Source organism: Pelophylax lessonae (genome assembly GCF_965119305.1).
Source record: "Pelophylax lessonae genome assembly, chromosome: 4".
NCBI lineage: Eukaryota > Metazoa > Chordata > Amphibia > Anura > Ranidae > Pelophylax > Pelophylax lessonae.
Genome location: NC_138771.1, coordinates 197,487,371 through 197,505,742, shown reverse-complemented (window position 1 = coordinate 197,505,742; position 18,372 = coordinate 197,487,371). Strand labels below are relative to the sequence as shown.

Genomic DNA, 18,372 nt, shown 5'->3' with positions numbered 1-18,372 from the left:
TTGCTTAGCTAATAGAAAGTAATAGGTTGAGGAGAGAGGAAATTAGGGGTGGAAAGCTGCTATTTGAGCAGAAAACGCTCGTAGAACACTCAAGTCGGGCATTTCGATTGACCCAAAAAGATTGTAATCTGCCAAAAAGAAGCTTGTGTACTTTTTTGAGCTTAAGGCATTTTGCTTCAGGTGACAGAATGCATAGATGTGAACAGGGGCCATTGAAATTATTGGGATTTGGCTTGTTGAGCATTTTGGAGCTACAAGCTTCAAGCAGAAAATCACTCAGGTGTGAACGGGGCCTGAGTAATGATTTCCTAGGTATGTACAGTGTAATACGAGATGCTCAAGACCACCAGCCAGCCGGTAGTAAAAGTAAACTGTCTTTTGATGTTTTTTCAAATCAAACAAAACCACTTTCTTTAGCAAAGTAAATGCAAACAGCCCATAATTCTGGTATGGAAATCAAACTTCTGGCTCACCGCCTGTAAAACTTTTCCCTTAACAGGTTTATGTCCCTGCCTGCCTCAAGGATTCAAAGACTAGGCTGATATAACCAATAAGTTTGCACCATGAAAATAACATTGAAATAAGTGTGCAGCTACTGTCACTAAAGTATCACAAATAATATTATCACATCATATTGTTTTATTAATTTATAGTTCAATGATTATATTTATTTATGTATGCCACATATGAATTGAGTATATACGTTTTATTTATTTATTCACATCATATTTGTATTGAACACAGAGGGATTGATAGCACTGTCATATATTTAGTTATAATTCAAGGCCAGGTTACCAGCCGCTTTGCAGTGTCTCAGTCACAGCAGTCCACCCCTTTGTCTCGGTCCCTGTAATCAGGGTTGGAGGCTCTTTCCCACTCAAAGTCCCTCCAAGCCTCCTAATTCTGGGTCCCAAATGAGGACATACCAAACCTGAGAAAAATGTAAATCAGTCCTTTCCTCACTAATTGGAGCCCTCACCCTTCATGGATGAGAACCCCTAAATACTCAAAAAGTGTATTCATTTCATCTCCCTTAAAGAGACTGTAACCCATTTAACAGGACCCATTCTTCTGCATACTACATAAACTATACTGGTTTCAGACTGTGTTGGAAAGATGCTGCAGATAGGACTTTTTACGAGTCTGACACTGCTTTCTAACAGGTTATTGGCCTGGCTATGGAAAAAGTACTAAATACTGCTTCAGAAATACAGCTGAGAGTTACAGCAAAACAGTCTCTGAAAAAGAAAAAGGTCAGAAAGTGTACATAATGGCAACTTAAAGTGTTTTCTCAACATTATCAGTCTAATCGACTAGTGAGTGGGGTAGCCCAAACACTGTTTAAAAATTCTATCAGTGTATGGCCAGATTTAGGCTATCTCCTAAAGCATGGCCCCAGTCCCCAACAACTCCTAAGACATGTTTGCAATCTCTGATCATCTTTTGCTGCCTTTGACCATCTCTTATAGCATGCCTGCAATCTCCAACATGTCCTGTTGCATGTCTTTGTAGGGGGGCACACTTTCCACCCCTATATCAAGTAAATTGATAATCACCACTGTTATAAACCTGGCTGCTGTTTCTGATCATTATCTGTATCCCAAGACTAAAGCCTAGTACGCACTAGCAGTTTTTTGCTGAACGAAAACAAAAAACTGAAGAACTTGGGAGGAGATCCTGTACTAACAATCTGATGTTAGCACAGCAATCTCCCCTGCTGAGCTAATGTGTTCTGACAGGGGGACACCCCCCCCCCCCACCAGTACACATTGGTCAGTGCTCTCAGCAATTGGCTGATGGCACTAATCAGGAGTCGGTTGGCAGACCTTTTTTGGTCATGCCACTTCGACAGAAGCCAGACGTTCTGCTGGCTTTTGTCGGACTGGCTGCCGTACACACGGGCTGAATGTTAGCCGGCTTCTTTTGAACCAATTGATAATGCCCGATATTTGGCCCGTGTGTATGCCCCTTTAGCATAAAACTTCCAAATCATCAGATGCTATTTTATAAAGCTTGTTACCTTTCCTCATTGTGAACTCATGGTATGTATGTGAGCCGCTCAAGCTGCTAAGAAATGTAGTCCTGTGCCTGATGCTGTGAGTGCTGGCTGGGAAGGAGCCCGCCCACGCTCCAGACAATGACAGATAAGAGCAGAAGATCTCAGGAGCCGCAGATCAGAACAAGACTTGCGGTGTTTAGACAAATGGCAGTCTCAGCCTGGGCCCTCGCCAGGCTACATCCCCAACGCGTTTCACTCCCTCCACGGGAGCTTACCTCATTATCATGATATGCATGATGTCCTTTCATACTTTATATTCTTCTCCTCTGTATCCAGATAATCTGCAATTATTTACAATAAACAACACATAGACAATCAAGGGAGAAATGTTCTCCTAATAGTACCATACCTGCATTTGAAAATATTTTTAAACAAGAATACAGCAAGTGGTATTTGGGCACCTTGTCACCTATCTTTTAGAGGAAACACATAGGGAAAATAAATACCTAGGCAGCTATTTCTAACTTAGGCTACGTTTCCACCAGTGCGAGGCAAAAGTTGCCCGCTTTAGAGTGCGACTTTGCAGTGCAACTCTGATTTAACTTTGAATGCAAGTTTGATTTGACTTTACACTCTCTGATTTAAAAGTTGCATCAAAGTAGTGCAGGCACCATTTTAAAGTCATGAAAGACAAAACCAGGGAAAATTCCTAGCTTAACTCACCAACCAGTCTGCTTACTAACTGAATTAACCTGTCCAACAGTATGCGTTAAAAACAGGGGTTAAATTAGCACACATTTGCAAACGCATGCGTAAGCTGCAAGGCCCCTTCACGGCACCCTGTATTACTTGCAGTCCTAACCCTTATAAACTATGAGAGTCTCCACAGTTGGAGCACATGCGATGTAATAGATAGATGGAGGGCAGATGGGCCTAGAGGTAGCCCAATCCTCCTTAAAGGTGCAGGGACACCCAGCACATAGCACAACAGCAGCAAAGGTGTCCAGTGTGTCCCCTTAACAATATTTACACCAGTACAAAGAGATGGCCCTTGCCCCCCATCTATAACTGGCCTTCACAACAAGAAGCACATGGAAGGGCAAATGCATACTGTTGGGCAGGTTAATTTGGTTGGTAAGCAGACTGGTTGGTGAATTGAGCTGGGAATTTTCTGTGGTTTTGTCTTTCATGCATTTGCCCTTCCATGTGCTCTTTCCTGTGAAGGCCAGTTATAAATGAGGGCAAGGACTGTCTCTTTTTTACCATTTCAAAGTTGCTGCAACTTTAAGTCGCAGAGATTGAAACAGGTGCAATTAAAATCAATGGGCTGTGACTTGCCATGTAACGTTATGTGTCCAAAGTCACATGACAAGTCGCACTAGTGGATACAGAGCGTTACTTCTGAAAAAGCTATATACCTGGCAGCCTCAGGGTTCAACACCTTTTGAGTCACTTGCCTCCAACAAGCATGTGGCAAGTCAGAGTCTCTGATCTGCATGCTTGTTCAATAACAAACAGTATTGAAGTCATTAGATCAGCACAACAACTAGAAACACTAGTTTTTTCAGATGGATAAGTCAGCAATGGCATACATACTTCCCATTGTACAGGTTTTCTTTAAAACTTATGTCTTAATAATATATTAATGTGCACAAAACAGAAACTGCAAAAGCCAAATTCCTGTCATACTATTACTGATAACCTTTGTGAGTGCTTCTGCCAAAGTTCATACAGTGTGTCAACGCCAAATATGTACAAGCAAATGTGAGTGCCAAATTCCTATGTATATAATATAATGATGGAAATGCCTGACGATACAGGCATATGTGTTACCAAAACTGGCAGGTAGACCTCACTGCATCCTTAAACCCACCAAGCAATCCTCTAGGTGACTCTGCCTAATTCAAATATTGTAATAAACTTCCTTTCTGTTCCTCTACACAATGTAGAAGAATCAAAACCTATTACTTCACAGGTCAAAATCACTCCATATACCCTCCCTTCTTTCCCAAATGTCAGAGGTGATGCTTGATTTGTGCTTGAATCAGGCCATGTCAGTGCCATCTTAAGAGCCTTATAGGCCCCAGAGCAATGCAGTGCACTGGGGCCCCCTGCCTACACAATCACCCACGAGAGTAAAAATGCAAAGTATATTATATACTACAAGAGAGTACACCTACCTGGAGGATATACCTTACTATATACATATTACAGGGACCACTATATACTACAAGAGAGTACAACTACCTGGAGGATATACCTTACTATATACATATTACAGGGAACACTATATACTGTATATAGTGTTCCCTGTAATATGTATATAGTAAGGTATATCCTCCAGGTAGTTGTACTCTCTTGTAGTATATAGTGGTCCCTGATCCTGTAATATGTATATAGTAAGGTTGGTATATACTCCAGGACCAGGTGTTGTACTCTCTTGTAGTATATAGTGTGTCCCCTGGTATATCCGACCTCCAGGTAGTTGTACTCTCTTGTGACAGTGTCGATGGAGAGAGAGTGAAAAAAAAAAAGAAAATAAAGCAGCCTGGGCTTGTGGCATCCAGACCTTTTAAAAGGATTAACCATGCCCACAACAGAGATGAGTAATTTACACTAAGTGGCATGATTCTGCTTCCATTTTATAAATAATGGCTCTATATTCAAAGTAACATATTCTGATAATCTAGAAGAAACTTGGATCCCAAGAAATTTAAAAGATGAGACCAAAAAAATCTGGCTGACTGCCAGAAATTTTTTTCAAGCTGTGCAACCTATTAACTTTAAGTCCCAAAATTTATGATGAGTTCATCCCAACAGCCCGCAAATTGAATCCATTCCTCATCAATAGTACAGAGCAGACATTTGCTATTGCTTCTTCTGTGCTCTTTTTCTCCTTCTCATCCAGTAATCTTACCATATACACACCTATTGGCTATAAGTTAGCTGTATTTTTTCAGGGTTGCTATACCACAGACCTCTGTTCTGCTATATTCTGTGGATTGTTGCCCAAATCATCCCCATTCCCAGCGTTCTAATCTCAGCTTCATCAAACACCTGATTTACGCCATCTTTTTGGCCTGTGCTGCACCAAAATGTTAGGTACTCAGATGCCATGATTTTGCCCGAAAGACCATATGCCAATTGCCATTACTCTGCACAGAATGCCATCTATTCCCTCCATCAGCATGTGGAATGCCATGGGGCAGCAGGAAGCAGAAGAAGAGGAATGTAAGGAGGAGGGTGGGTTGCAAGAGCAACCGTTGCATTCCTGACTGACAGTAAATAGGAGAGAGGTTGGGGTGCTGGCAGTGAAGAGGAGAAGGGTTAAGCTGCTGGTGGTGAGGAGGTTAAGCCTGGCTGCCTTACCTTTCACACCGGCTCGCTGCTTGAGTCATACTGCACATGAAGGGAGGAGGTGGGTGGAGCCAGTCTTCTAGGCGCGGAGAGGAGAGGGACGAGCCGATGAGGAGGATCCTCCTCCGCTGTGCATGATGGGTCTGCTCTCCAACATCACTGGTTGCTAGATGCCAATCGGCTGGCCTTTCTAGCTACCAGTTTGCAGGGAGACTCAGAGCTACCGGCGGACAGCGGGGGGGGGCACGTCGGACAACGGGGGGGGGGGGGCCCTAGACCACCAGGTAAACTAATCTGGAGACTGGCATGGGGGGACAGTGTAATTGCCACCCTGTGTGTGGGGCCCCTTGGAAAGTGGGGCCCCCGGGCAACCGCCGGGCGTGCCCAATGGAAAAGACGGCCCTGGGCCATGTATTTCAATCCTTACACTGGACTATAGTATAAAATTAGGAATTAAAATGTCAAGTCAGACCAAAGACAACCCATACATTGCAAGCAACCCCTAACATTGGTGATATAAATAAACACTCTGGTATTGCCCAATCTCCAAATGCCAGCAATTATACATTGGCAAATACTTTTTAACACTAATATCCAAAGAAATATCACCATGACAAAAAACTTACTGTGAAGATGGCAATTCAAACTGCAGAATGCCTTGAGTCTCTATCAACAGAGTTTGTTGTCTTTTCTGTCCATAATGTCTGAAAATGTTATTTTCTTAAATGGCACATATAACAAGGAGGAGGGGGAGGGGGACCTCCTATGACAGCTTGGAATGGCAGCAAGGATGAGAAATGTCATTATAATGGGGGATTTTAATTATCCAGATATAGACTGGGCAGAAAGAACCGCACATTCGTCTAAGGATCGCCATTTCCTAAATAATTTGCAGGACAATTTCATGGGTCAGATGGTGAACGCACCAACGATAAACAATGTGTTACTAGACCTACTGATTATGAATAATACAGACCTGATTGCGGATGTAGAAAGAAGGGGCAGCTTAGGAAACAGTGACCATAGGTCAATTAGTTTCAGTATAAATCACAGATATAGGAAACATAAGGGTAATACAAAGACACTGAACTTCAAAAGAGTCAACTTCCCTAACTGCGCTCTATGCTAGACGATATTAAATGGGATGGAATCCTGAGAACAAACAACACTGAGGAAAAATGGGAGTGCTTTAAGAACATACCTAATAAGTGTATTGGCCAGTGCATTCCGACAGGGAATCAGTTTAAAAGAGCTCAAATAAACCCTGGGTGGCTAAACTCCAATGTAAAAAATGCATATAAAAATAAAAGAAAAGGCCTTCAAGAAATATAAAGCTGAGGGGTCGTTGGCAGCATTTCAGCATTACAAAGAATGTAATAAGAAATGCAATCAAGGCAGCTAAGATAGAATACGAAAGGCACAGAGCGCAAGAGAGTAATAAAAAAAAAAAAAAAAACAAGAAAATCTTTAAGCATATAATTTGTAAGAAAGTGAGGCCAGAACCTATTGGCCCCATAAAGGATGATGAAGGGAATCTGGCTATAAACAACAGAGAGAAGGCAGATGTTCTAAATAAATTCTTCTCCTCCTCTCCTTCACAAAAGAATTGGGGAGATACAGTAACCTAGACTGCAATGTTAAAGTTAATAGTTAAATAACTAGACTTGAAAAAGAACATAAATAAGTCACCGGGACCAGATGGCTTACACTCGAGGGTCCTTAAGGAACTCAGTCAGGTGTAAGCCAGAATGTTGTTCCTAATTTTTATGGACAATTTACTGACGGGAATGGTACCAGTTGATTGGTGAAAAGTCAATGTGGCACCAATATTTAAAAAAGGGCTGAGATATATCCCTGGGAACTAAAGGCCGGTTAGCCTAACATCAGTAGTCTGCAAGCTATTGGATGGGATGATAAGGAATTATATACAAGATTTTGGTAATAAAAACAGTATCATCAGTAGTAATCAAGTGATCTAGAGGATGGGATAATCAGCACAATCTCAGTATTTGCGGACTATACTAAGCTAAGCAGGGCAATAACTTCTACACAGAAAATGGAAACCTGAAAAGAGGACCTTAACAAAATAATGGGGTGGGCAACTACATGGCAAATGAGGTTTAATGTTGAAAAATATATGGTAATGCATTTGGGTGCCAGAAATACGAACGCAAGTTACTTGCTAGGGGGAGAACCTCTGGGGGAGTCTAAGATGGAAAAGGACCTGGGGGGTCCTAGTAGACAACAATCTCAGCAATGGTATGTAATTCCAAGCTGCTGCAAGCAAAGCCAACAAAATATGGGCATGTATAAAAAAGGGGATTCCCTCCAGAGATAAAACGATAATTTTCCCACTCTACAATACTCTGCTCTGGCCGCATCTCGAGTATGCCATCCAGTTTTGGGCACCGGTTCTGAGGAAGGATGTGCTGGAACTGGAGAGAGTCCAGAGAAGGGCAACAAAGATAATTAGGGGAATGGAGGGCTTCAGCTATGAGGAAAGACTACAAGCATTGGACTTATTCTCTCTGGAGAAGAGACGCTTGAGAGGGGATATTATATCAATGTACAAATACCGTACTGGTGACCCTAGCATAGGGAACAAACTTTTCAGTCAAAGGGAATTTAAAAAGTCACGTTGCCATTCACTAAAATTAGAAGAGAAGCGGTTTAACCTTAACAAGGTTCTTTACCGTCAGAGCGGTAAGGATGTGGAATTCTCTTCCACAAGCAGTCGTATTACCAGGGAGCATTGATAGTTTAAAAAAACTATTAGATAGGCACCTTAACAACCACAACATGCACTGGTATACAATGTACTGTTAACAGCAAACACACACACATCATAGGTTGAACTGGATGGTCTGGTGTCTTTTTTCAACCTCGCTAACTATGAAACTATGTAACAATACAATGATGATACACTGAACCAATATCATGCAGCAACCTTCCACAAACATTTTTTTCTGTTTAAAATAGAAATAGTGGCAGGTTATAAGTAAAGTACAATGTGACGGGAGTCACTTTGGGTGGGGGACCCATGGAACCCAACTTACCTTAGAGAGGTTGGGAAAACCCTGTCTCGGCTCCCCAGGTCCCTCTTATGTGTAAGTCACCCTGTGTCTATTATGGGCACAGTGTGACTCCAAAAATTATGGACTACTACTTATGGACACTGAAAATGGGGTTTGGATTACTTCAAATGGGACATTGTATGAGCTTTGCCTTATAGCCAGTTGTATACCGTTGCCATGTTGTCTGCAATTCCTGATTAATTTGCTTCCTCAAAGCATTGTTTAGATGTGGATGCCATGGTAATTGTTAATTGAAACACCTATGGTCTCTGCTAGCAAACCCTTGTGGGATCTGTTTATGCTTGTAATGATGTGTCCTTTGCATTCACTGTTGTAGGGGCCGAATAGTCTAGCCATCCAGGCTGGGATAAGTGACTAATTAATTAATGTTAGTTATGTTTTTGGTTACACTTTATATTGTTCTGCTGCTGCCACCAATGTGACGGAACCGACCCACACTGTGCTTGAGTGCTTCCATCAGTATACCGCTTCCTCCAGTCTGAACATTGATATCAGATATTATAGCCGCATAACATACAAGTCTAGCCAACAAAAAACTTGTATGATATCTCACACAGAATATATACCACAAAGGAGGACATCCTCCTCCTGATCATTTTACCCTAACAATACAAACAATACAAATTGTATAGACAATAGGTGTTCAAATTAACAATTACCATGGCATCCACATCTAAGCAAGGCTTTGATTTTTCAGAAATTGCAGACAGCATGGCAATGGTCTACAGCTGGCTATATGGCAAAGCTCATACAATGTCCCATTTGAAGTAATCCAAACCACATTCTTAGTGTCCATTAAGTATATGTCCATCATGTTCTCAGTCACCCTGTGCCCATATTAGACACAATGTGACTTACACATAAGAGGGACCTGGGGAGCTGAGAAAGTGTTTTCCCAACCTCTCTAAGGTAAGCTGGGTTCCATGGGCCCCCCACCCAAAGTGACTCCCTTGACATACAGTATATTATATATTGTAACAAGAGAGAAACTATATTTATTACAGATACTTATATAGGACCAACAATTTACATATATAGTGTACATTTACACCAGTCCCTATCCTTAAGGAGCTTACAATCTAAGATCCCAAACTCAAATTCATGCATAAACAGGCCGATATAGACAGGAGACAGTTAACCTAGCAGCATGTCTTTGGAGTGTGGGAGGAAACCCATGCAGGCACGGGGAGAACATGCAAACTGCAGGTGAGTAACTGCCTTGCCTGAGATTCAAACCAACTACCCTAGTGCTGTCAGGCAGAAGTGCTAAGCACTTAGCCACTGTGCTGCCTGCAGCTTGTCTCTCTTAGGAAGATTCACACTGTCTAATTGTCACCATTGTCACCAGAAAAAAAGATTTAAATACAAAATTGTAGATTGCCACCAGAACAGGATACCAGGGAAATATTCCAATAGGGAAAACCGTTCTTGTGGCAACTAATTATAAAGGGATTTCTCCCTCACATTAGAAAGATATCCTTTCATTTCCTGTTGAATCTTTAGGACAGAATGTAAAGGGAAATCTCTCTAATGAGAAAAAAAAAAAAAAAAGACACGTGAGTCATTTAAAAACCTTTCCTACCCTATCCCAAAAAAATAGTTTTGACCGTTTTTAGGTGCTGACAATCTGCTGTAATAGACTAGATTTCCTACTAATACACATTTATATATTTATATACCGGTATATATATATATATATATATATATATATATATTTATTTATTTTTTAATTCTTTTTGAAGGCTGTGTCTGCAACTCCATGGGAACCAAGGATGAGAACTGCTCAAATTATGAAGAGGTGGGGGAATGCGTTTGTGATAGAACTACAGGACAGTGCCCTTGTTTGCCTAATGTAATTGGGATTCGGTGTGACAACTGTGCTCCTGGCTACTGGGGCTTTTCGAGTGGAAAAGGATGTAAACCCTGCAACTGTTCCCTAAATAATTCCCTAGAAAATCAATGCAATCAGGTAAATATTTCTGAAATTATTTTTAAATGACTGCATTATTATGAGAACTGACAACTTAGTGAGAATTAGTGGAGTATATAATTGTAACAAATAGCAGTGTGCAGAATTTAATAAAAATATAAACTAATGACCAGTCATACTTGTATTGACTAACATGATCTAAAGTGAAAAACGTCTGGATAGTATTTGGTAATATATTTTATAAATTATCACTGTTCCTTGCATTTTATAAGTACATAAGCATTACTGAACTCTTAAGCAGGAAGGACTTTGGAAGGACATCCCAAACGCCCATGTACTGTACTCGCCTTACCTGCACTCTCTTGCAGCCCCTTGAAAAAAGTACTTCCTGGTATGGAGAAATGTGTTTGGGGGAATATGTAAGGGAGAGTATATAACCTGTGCCCCTGTGATGGTGCCTGGTCTAGCAGTCAATTACTAAGCCTGAGCACTGTCACATGACTAGGGGAATGATGTCACTGCCCACCCATGTCACCAATACAGCTGATTTCAGTGTTGGCCATGAAGGAGGAAGGAGCCATGGGCTAGTACAGGTAAGGCAAGTATATGGGGGTCAGGGGATACCCTTTGCAGAACATGCCTTATTTCTCGTCATCATTACAAATAAAGAGGTATTTACAAAACCAATCTAACTTTCTTTTTAATAAACTTGTTTAGGGGGTATGAACAATTGTTTGAGAACATTTGATAAAACCTCATACCTATATTGAAAGAGACACTGCCACTTTAAAGAGATGTACTTGTGGTATCTCAGCTATTTCCAAACAACTGTTCATACCCCATAAATGAGTTTATTAAATGGAATGTAGAGTCTTTTTGCAGAAATGTATTTATTTATGATGATAGGGACTTATAAAATGAAAAATGTAAAACATTTTAAAAGGTAAATATGAAATATTGAATATCACAAAAATTTAGTCTTCATTTTCAAATAGTATGTATTGACCAAAAACCATTATATTTTCCCTTTAATCCATACCTCTCTATCTGTGGCTTTAAAGTGAAACTACGGTTTTGTTCAGAAGAATATGTATATATATATAGTACAGTTATACTATATATATATATATATATATATATATATTAGGAAAATGTTATTACAGAATATTATATTATCTGTTTGGAATAATCCCTGTGTCTAATATGTTTAGTTCCTATGATCGTGAGCTACATTTAGTAGCAAAATGCGATATTTTCCTGAAATAACTCAGGACAATCCTGCATTATTGCCACTAGATGGAGCTGAGAATGATAGGAAATAAACATATTAGACACATTCGGGACTATTTCACAAGAGCTACTTGAATGGTGAGGCATTCGCATAGCAAATGTTTTTATAAATAAGCCCCTTAGCTTTCTAAAGAGAAAAGAAATACCCCTGGCAACCTTCCAGTCTTAGAATTCTTAGCAACAAGAATTTAATTTTTTTTTTCAGTGTATGTTCATAGTTAGGCATGCCTTAAAATGTAACCAAGCTCTGGGACTAGACGCCTGGAAATAGCAGTGGCCCAATCTCACAAAAAAAAAAAAAAAGAAATGAAACCTCAAGGGCCATTTTGTACACCTTTTGCTATTAAAACTGAAGGCTACATATCAAAGCAGCTGAGGCTGCGACCCTGCTAGAACAAAAACACAAACTTTTTTAGTTACATGCTACTTTAAACATATAAATATCTACTATTTGTCCAGATCTAATTTCTTTGGCCTTCATACTAGAAATTAACTGTCTATAGTAACATCATAGCCACTTATTGCCATAAACTTTTACCACTTCAGTACAGGACACTTTTACCCCATTGCCCTTATACCCTGCACAGGCCAAGTTTCAGCTTTCAGTGCTCTTACACTTTTTTTGCACAGATTGCACTTTCTTTTGGTGATATTTCATCACTACTACGTTTTTAATTTTTTGCGATATAAGCAAAGTATGAAAACGCTTTTTATAGTTTCTATTATTATTGGAGGGTGATAAGATCCAAAAAATGGGTATGTGTATGAATGCCAATGGGAAAACAAGATAGGGCTGCTCCCCTATAGTAGGTCCTGAATAACCTATTACACAAATATAAAACAGACTAAAGGGGGCGCACCCATCTAAATGTAACTGTTGATGCAATGGATTAAATTGAAAAGAGTTATGCACTGCGGCTTGCGCTCCACCAGCTGTTGACAGCTCTCCCATTCAAGCCCAACCACATCCTGAGGCCATTCTGCAGACACAGTTGCTTACTGGCCAGACCCTGCTTCATAAACCAGGCACCAACCTGCCACACCCTGAAAGAACAGCTAACACCTCTGGTCCACAGCTGCGACAGCCTGACAGCTCCCCAACCCAGCTCATCAGCATCCCGGTCCTGCCCCACAGACACAGCTGCACAACTGCCCATTTTTCCGCCACACACACCAGCTGAGAACCCGTCCAACTTTGCAGGAGAAGACAGCTCACTGAAACATGCCTACACATCAATGTACCTGAAACAGAGTGCCACTACCTGCCACAAAGTGAATGCAAAACTCTTTTCAGTTTATTCCATTGCAACAGTTCTATTTAGATGGGTGCACCCACTTTTGTCTTTTTTTACACTGTTTAGGCTGCTTTGACGGCTGTGGTGATAGGTACACTGATAGGCTGCCCTGATGGCTGACAGGTACACTGATGACTGCTGTGACAGGTACTCTTTATTATCGGGCATTTAGGAGAGTGACGGGCACAGTAAACAAGGGGTTACGTAGGTAACTCCCTGTTACTGAATTCTTCTCCTCACACAGGATCAGTGTGTGAGAAGAAGAAGCTGGTAACAGTGAGTTACTTGTCTTTGACCATTGTGATTGGCTGTGATTGGACACAGCGATCATGTGGTAAAGAGAAAATGTCACTGGCTCTTTATCTATGATTCGATTACCACTGATCGCTGCACTGTTCTCCCCCTGGGGTGCGCACGAGTGGCGAAACGTCATATGATGTTCACCCGGAAAGACAAAAGGCCCGCTCAGCCATCAATCTGCTATAGGCTGGGAGAGAAGAAGTTAAAGTATCCCTGTTACCAGGTTATGGGCATTCAAATATATTTAGGCAATGTCCACAAGCAGTAAATAAGCTTTAAAATAAACTTTTACAGTCCTCAGATCATCCTTTCCTTATTGTTCAATTTCCAGTGATGTCACAAGTCCTATTTGTCCTCTTTTTCTTTTGGCCTTGAGAATATCTGAAATTTTGCAGACATGTAAAGTATTGAGGTGGCACCACTCTCTGCTGTATTTTCCGGTGAGTGCAGAGTGATGGGCAGAGCCCTGACACCCTTGGCTCACAGGAAGTTGGCTAAATGTAGCTGTGTGTCATTAAACATGGAAGTGGCACAGCTGCGAGTCTGTAGGGGAAAGTGCCAGTGAAAGGATGAGTATGGCAGATGAAGCTGCTTTTATTTTTTAACTCGGGCTGCCAACTACATTATCAAATGTCTATCAAAGCTGGAGTTAAGCTTTTAATCATGGAATGTACTATTTCACATCCCAATTTATTGTTATTACATTTACATATACTTATTTTAATTGTGTATTTCAAAGTTTGCCTGAAGCTTTACAGTGAATTCACAGATACTCAGGTAGTAATAGGTACTCACAGATACTCAGGTAGTAATAGGTACTCCCAGACACTCAGGTAGTAATAGGTACTCCCAACACTCAGGTACTACACTACACCCTCAGTCAGTGTTCAATCTCAGTCACCAGTCTTACTTACCTAATGTGTGTCCCTTTAAGCCTGTCACTTGCAGTTCCTGACGGTGATTCCTCCCTCCTCCCTCAGTCGGTCAGTCTCCTCTCTGCACCCACCTCCCTCGGTCACTTCCCGGTCAGCTAGTCTCCTCTGCTCCTCTCTGTGGGGGGGAGGGGGTTCCCGCACCGCTCGCCGCAAGGGAGGATTTACTGCCGCCCGCAACAAGAGAGGGAGGGGGGTTACCGCACCGCTCGCCGCCCGCCTTTACCTGGAGGGGGGGGGGGGGGAATTGGTCATGAATCCATAAGTGAGTCATAATAACCTTTAGATGGAAGCTGCTGTTCTCCTGGACTGTATTTTAGTTCACCCAAATTGAAGCGGAGTATGTTCAATTTTACTGCCCTGGAACAATTGTGCAGTCCAGGAGGAGTCAGAGAGAAGTCTGTTCACTGCTACATCTTATCACAGACATATTTGGATTCAGATCCAGATTCCCTTTCACATGTTTTTGCAGCATGAAAGCATGAATAAATATTATCTGATACAATAACATCTGTTCTGCGCAAGGCCCTGGAGCATTGTTTTATTTATAGTGTTTAACAGTTTACAGGTCAATGCAAATGCAAACCACAATACAAAGGAAAGAAATGTGACCAATGTGAAGAAAATCATTATGGAAATCCAAAGGTGAAATGCATACGTGAGTATGTTTGTAACAGATTGATTCCAGTAGTCGTTAGGCAACACACTTTATCAAAAAATAGCAATAATTTTGGTTACTGAATACATTTCAGGGATCATAGAAATTATGAGGCCAGCAAATATTTGCCAGCATGTGCAAGATCGTGCATTAATGTGACCTTGCAATGAAAATGTATAGATTCTCTTATAATTTCTGTAGATATCACCTGGTATTTTATACAAAAATGAATTGCGCATGGAGAGCAAGTGTAGCTGCTGACACACTAACTGAAAAAAGTTGTTAAAGAACCAATAAAAAAATATGTGCAGCGCTATATAATATTAACAAACAGGGCTGAAGTGATGCAACAACAATAATGAAACAATATAAAATGTAATACTAATAATGGTGAAAATGTAATAAAGTTGATGAAGGTAAAGTGAATAGAGTCCAAGAGGTAAAAATGGAGTTGGCAAGTCCCACATTTCAATCCAGAGATCACCCAGATGTATGTCTGTGATGAGCAGAAAATAATCCGTAAATAGTGACCTTACTCTGTGTTCCACCACCTCATATAAATGGTATGCGCTTACCAGAAACCAACTCTTATACCGTAAAGTATGAGTAAGATGTGCTTGGGTGGACCCCTATATGGTAAAGTAAGAGTGATATGTGCTTGGGTGGACCCTTATATGGTAAAGTAAGAGTGAGATGTGCTTGGGTGGACTCTTATACGGTAAAGTAAGAGTGATATGTGCTTGGGTGGACCCTTATATGGTAAAGTAAGAGTGAGATGTGCTTGGGTGGACTCTTATATGGTAAAGTAAGAGTGAGATGTGCTTGGGTGGACCCTTATATGGTAAAGTAAGAGTGAGATGTGCTTGGGTGGACTCTTATACGGTAAAGTAAGAGTGATATGTGCTTGGGTGGACCCTTATATGGTAAAGTAAGAGTGAGATGTGCTTGGGTGGACTCTTATATGGTAAAGTAAGAGTGAGATGTGCTTGGGTGGACTCTTATACAGTAAAGTAAGAGTGAGATGTGCTTGGGTGGACCCTTATATGGTAAAGTATGAGTGAGATGTGCTTGGGTGGACTCTTATATGGTAAAGTAAGAGTGAGATGTGCTTGGGTGGACTCTTATACGGTAAAGTAAGAGTGAGATGTGCTTGGGTGGACTCTTATACGGTAAAGTAAGAGTGAGATGTGCTTGGGTGGACTCTTATATGGTAAAGTAAGAGTGAGATGTGCTTGGGTGGATTCTTATACAGTAAAGTAAGAGTGAGATGTGCTTGGGTGGACCCTTATATGGTAAAGTATGAGTGAGATGTGCTTGGGTGGACTCTTATACGGTAAAGTAAGAGTGAGATGTGCTTGGGCGGACCCTTATATGGTAAAGTATGAGTGAGATGTGCTTGGGTGGACTCTTATATGGTAAAGTAAGAGTGAGATGTGCTTGGGTGGACTCTTATACAGTAAAGTAAGAGTGAGATGTGCTTGGGTGGACCCTTATATGGTAAAGTATGAGTGAGATGTGCTTGGGTGGACTCTTATATGGTAAAGTAAGAGTGAGATGTGCTTGGGTGGACTCTTATACGGTAAAGTAAGAGTGATATGTGCTTGGGTGGACCCTTATATGGTAAAGTAAGAGTGAGATGTGCTTGGGTGGACCCTTATATGGTAAAGTAAGAGTGAGATGTGCTTGGGTGGACTCTTATACGGTAAAGTAAGAGTGATATGTGCTTGGGTGGACCCTTATATGGTAAAGTAAGAGTGAGATGTGCTTGGGTGGACTCTTATATGGTAAAGTAAGAGTGAGATGTGCTTGGGTGGACTCTTATACAGTAAAGTAAGAGTGAGATGTGCTTGGGTGGACCCTTATATGGTAAAGTATGAGTGAGATGTGCTTGGGTGGACTCTTATATGGTAAAGTAAGAGTGAGATGTGCTTGGGTGGACTCTTATACGGTAAAGTAAGAGTGAGATGTGCTTGGGTGGACTCTTATACGGTAAAGTAAGAGTGAGATGTGCTTGGGTGGACTCTTATATGGTAAAGTAAGAGTGAGATGTGCTTGGGTGGATTCTTATACAGTAAAGTAAGAGTGAGATGTGCTTGGGTGGACCCTTATATGGTAAAGTATGAGTGAGATGTGCTTGGGTGGACTCTTATACGGTAAAGTAAGAGTGAGATGTGCTTGGGCGGACCCTTATATGGTAAAGTATGAGTGAGATGTGCTTGGGTGGACTCTTATATGGTAAAGTAAGAGTGAGATGTGCTTGGGTGGACTCTTATACAGTAAAGTAAGAGTGAGATGTGCTTGGGTGGACCCTTATATGGTAAAGTATGAGTGAGATGTGCTTGGGTGGACTCTTATATGGTAAAGTAAGAGTGAGATGTGCTTGGGTGGACTCTTATATGGTAAAGTAAGAGTGAGATGTGCTTGGGTGGACTCTTATACGGTAAAGTAAGAGTGATATGTGCTTGGGTGGACCCTTATATGGTAAAGTAAGAGTGAGATGTGCTTGGGTGGACTCTTATATGGTAAAGTAAGAGTGAGATGTGCTTGGGTGGACTCTTATACAGTTAAGTAAGAGTGAGATGTGCCTGGGTGGACCCTTATATGGTAAAGTATGAGTGAGATGTGCTTGGGTGGACTCTTATATGATAAAGTAAGAGTGAGATGTGCTTGGGTGGACTCTTATATGGTAAAGTAAGAGTGAGATGTGCTTAGGTGAAATCTGTGCCTGAGATGTCATTGCGTACTCCAGGAAGTGTCCTGCATGTTTCCCAGAATTGACTGTTTGTACAAGCTGTTTACTGCATACATTCTGTAAGTGTTTTAGCATTTTTTAAAAAACCTTATAAATAATGGTTTTATACTATGGAGTTTTGTCCCATTTCTTTTTCCATATGCTGATTTTATGGGACGTTGGTAGCTGATTACACCTGTTACCTATAGAGAAATTACTTTGAGGGAGTCCTCTCCAGGAGTGAAAGTTTTGTCAAGTGACGGTCTGCCATTAAACAAGTGCATCTGACTCTTTACTTTACTGTATAAGAGTCCACAGTTTCTGGTAAGTGAAGAAAAAATCTGTAAATAGTGTTCCACCACTTCATATATGGTATGCTCTTACCAGAAACTGTAGGCTCTTATACAGTAAAGTAAAGAGTCAGATGCACTTGTGTAATGGCAGACCACCACTTGAAAAAACCTTTACTCCTGGAGAGGACTACCTCAATATAATTTCTCCATAAGTAACTGGGATAATAAGCCACCAATGTCCCATAAAATCAGCACATTGAAAAGGAAATGGGACAAAACTCTATAGTGTAAAACCGTTATATAAAGTTTATTTAAAAAATGCTAAAACACTCACAGAATGTATGCAGTAAACAGCGGCGTACAAACAATCAATCCTGGGGATCATGCAGGACACTTCCTTGATCAAAGTACGCAATGATGTCACAGGCACAGACTCCACCCAAGTGCATCTCACTCTTACTTTACTGTATAAGAGTCTGTTTCTGGTAAGGG

At 41.0% G+C, this 18,372-nt stretch overlaps 1 protein-coding gene across 1 annotated transcript in view; it reads left to right on the top strand.

Moving 5' to 3' along the window:
• The window catches only part of LAMB4 (laminin subunit beta 4), a gene marked incomplete at both ends in the record, with an annotated part of 184,994 nt that overhangs the window by 105,123 nt on the left and 61,499 nt on the right, over window positions 1-18,372 (top strand). Inside the window, 2 exons of the mRNA XM_082256455.1 lie at window positions 10,194-10,420; window positions 14,760-14,856. Of these exons, the coding sequence (XP_082112581.1) occupies window positions 10,194-10,420; window positions 14,760-14,856 (324 nt within the window). The remainder of the gene's footprint in view (window positions 1-10,193; window positions 10,421-14,759; window positions 14,857-18,372) is intronic.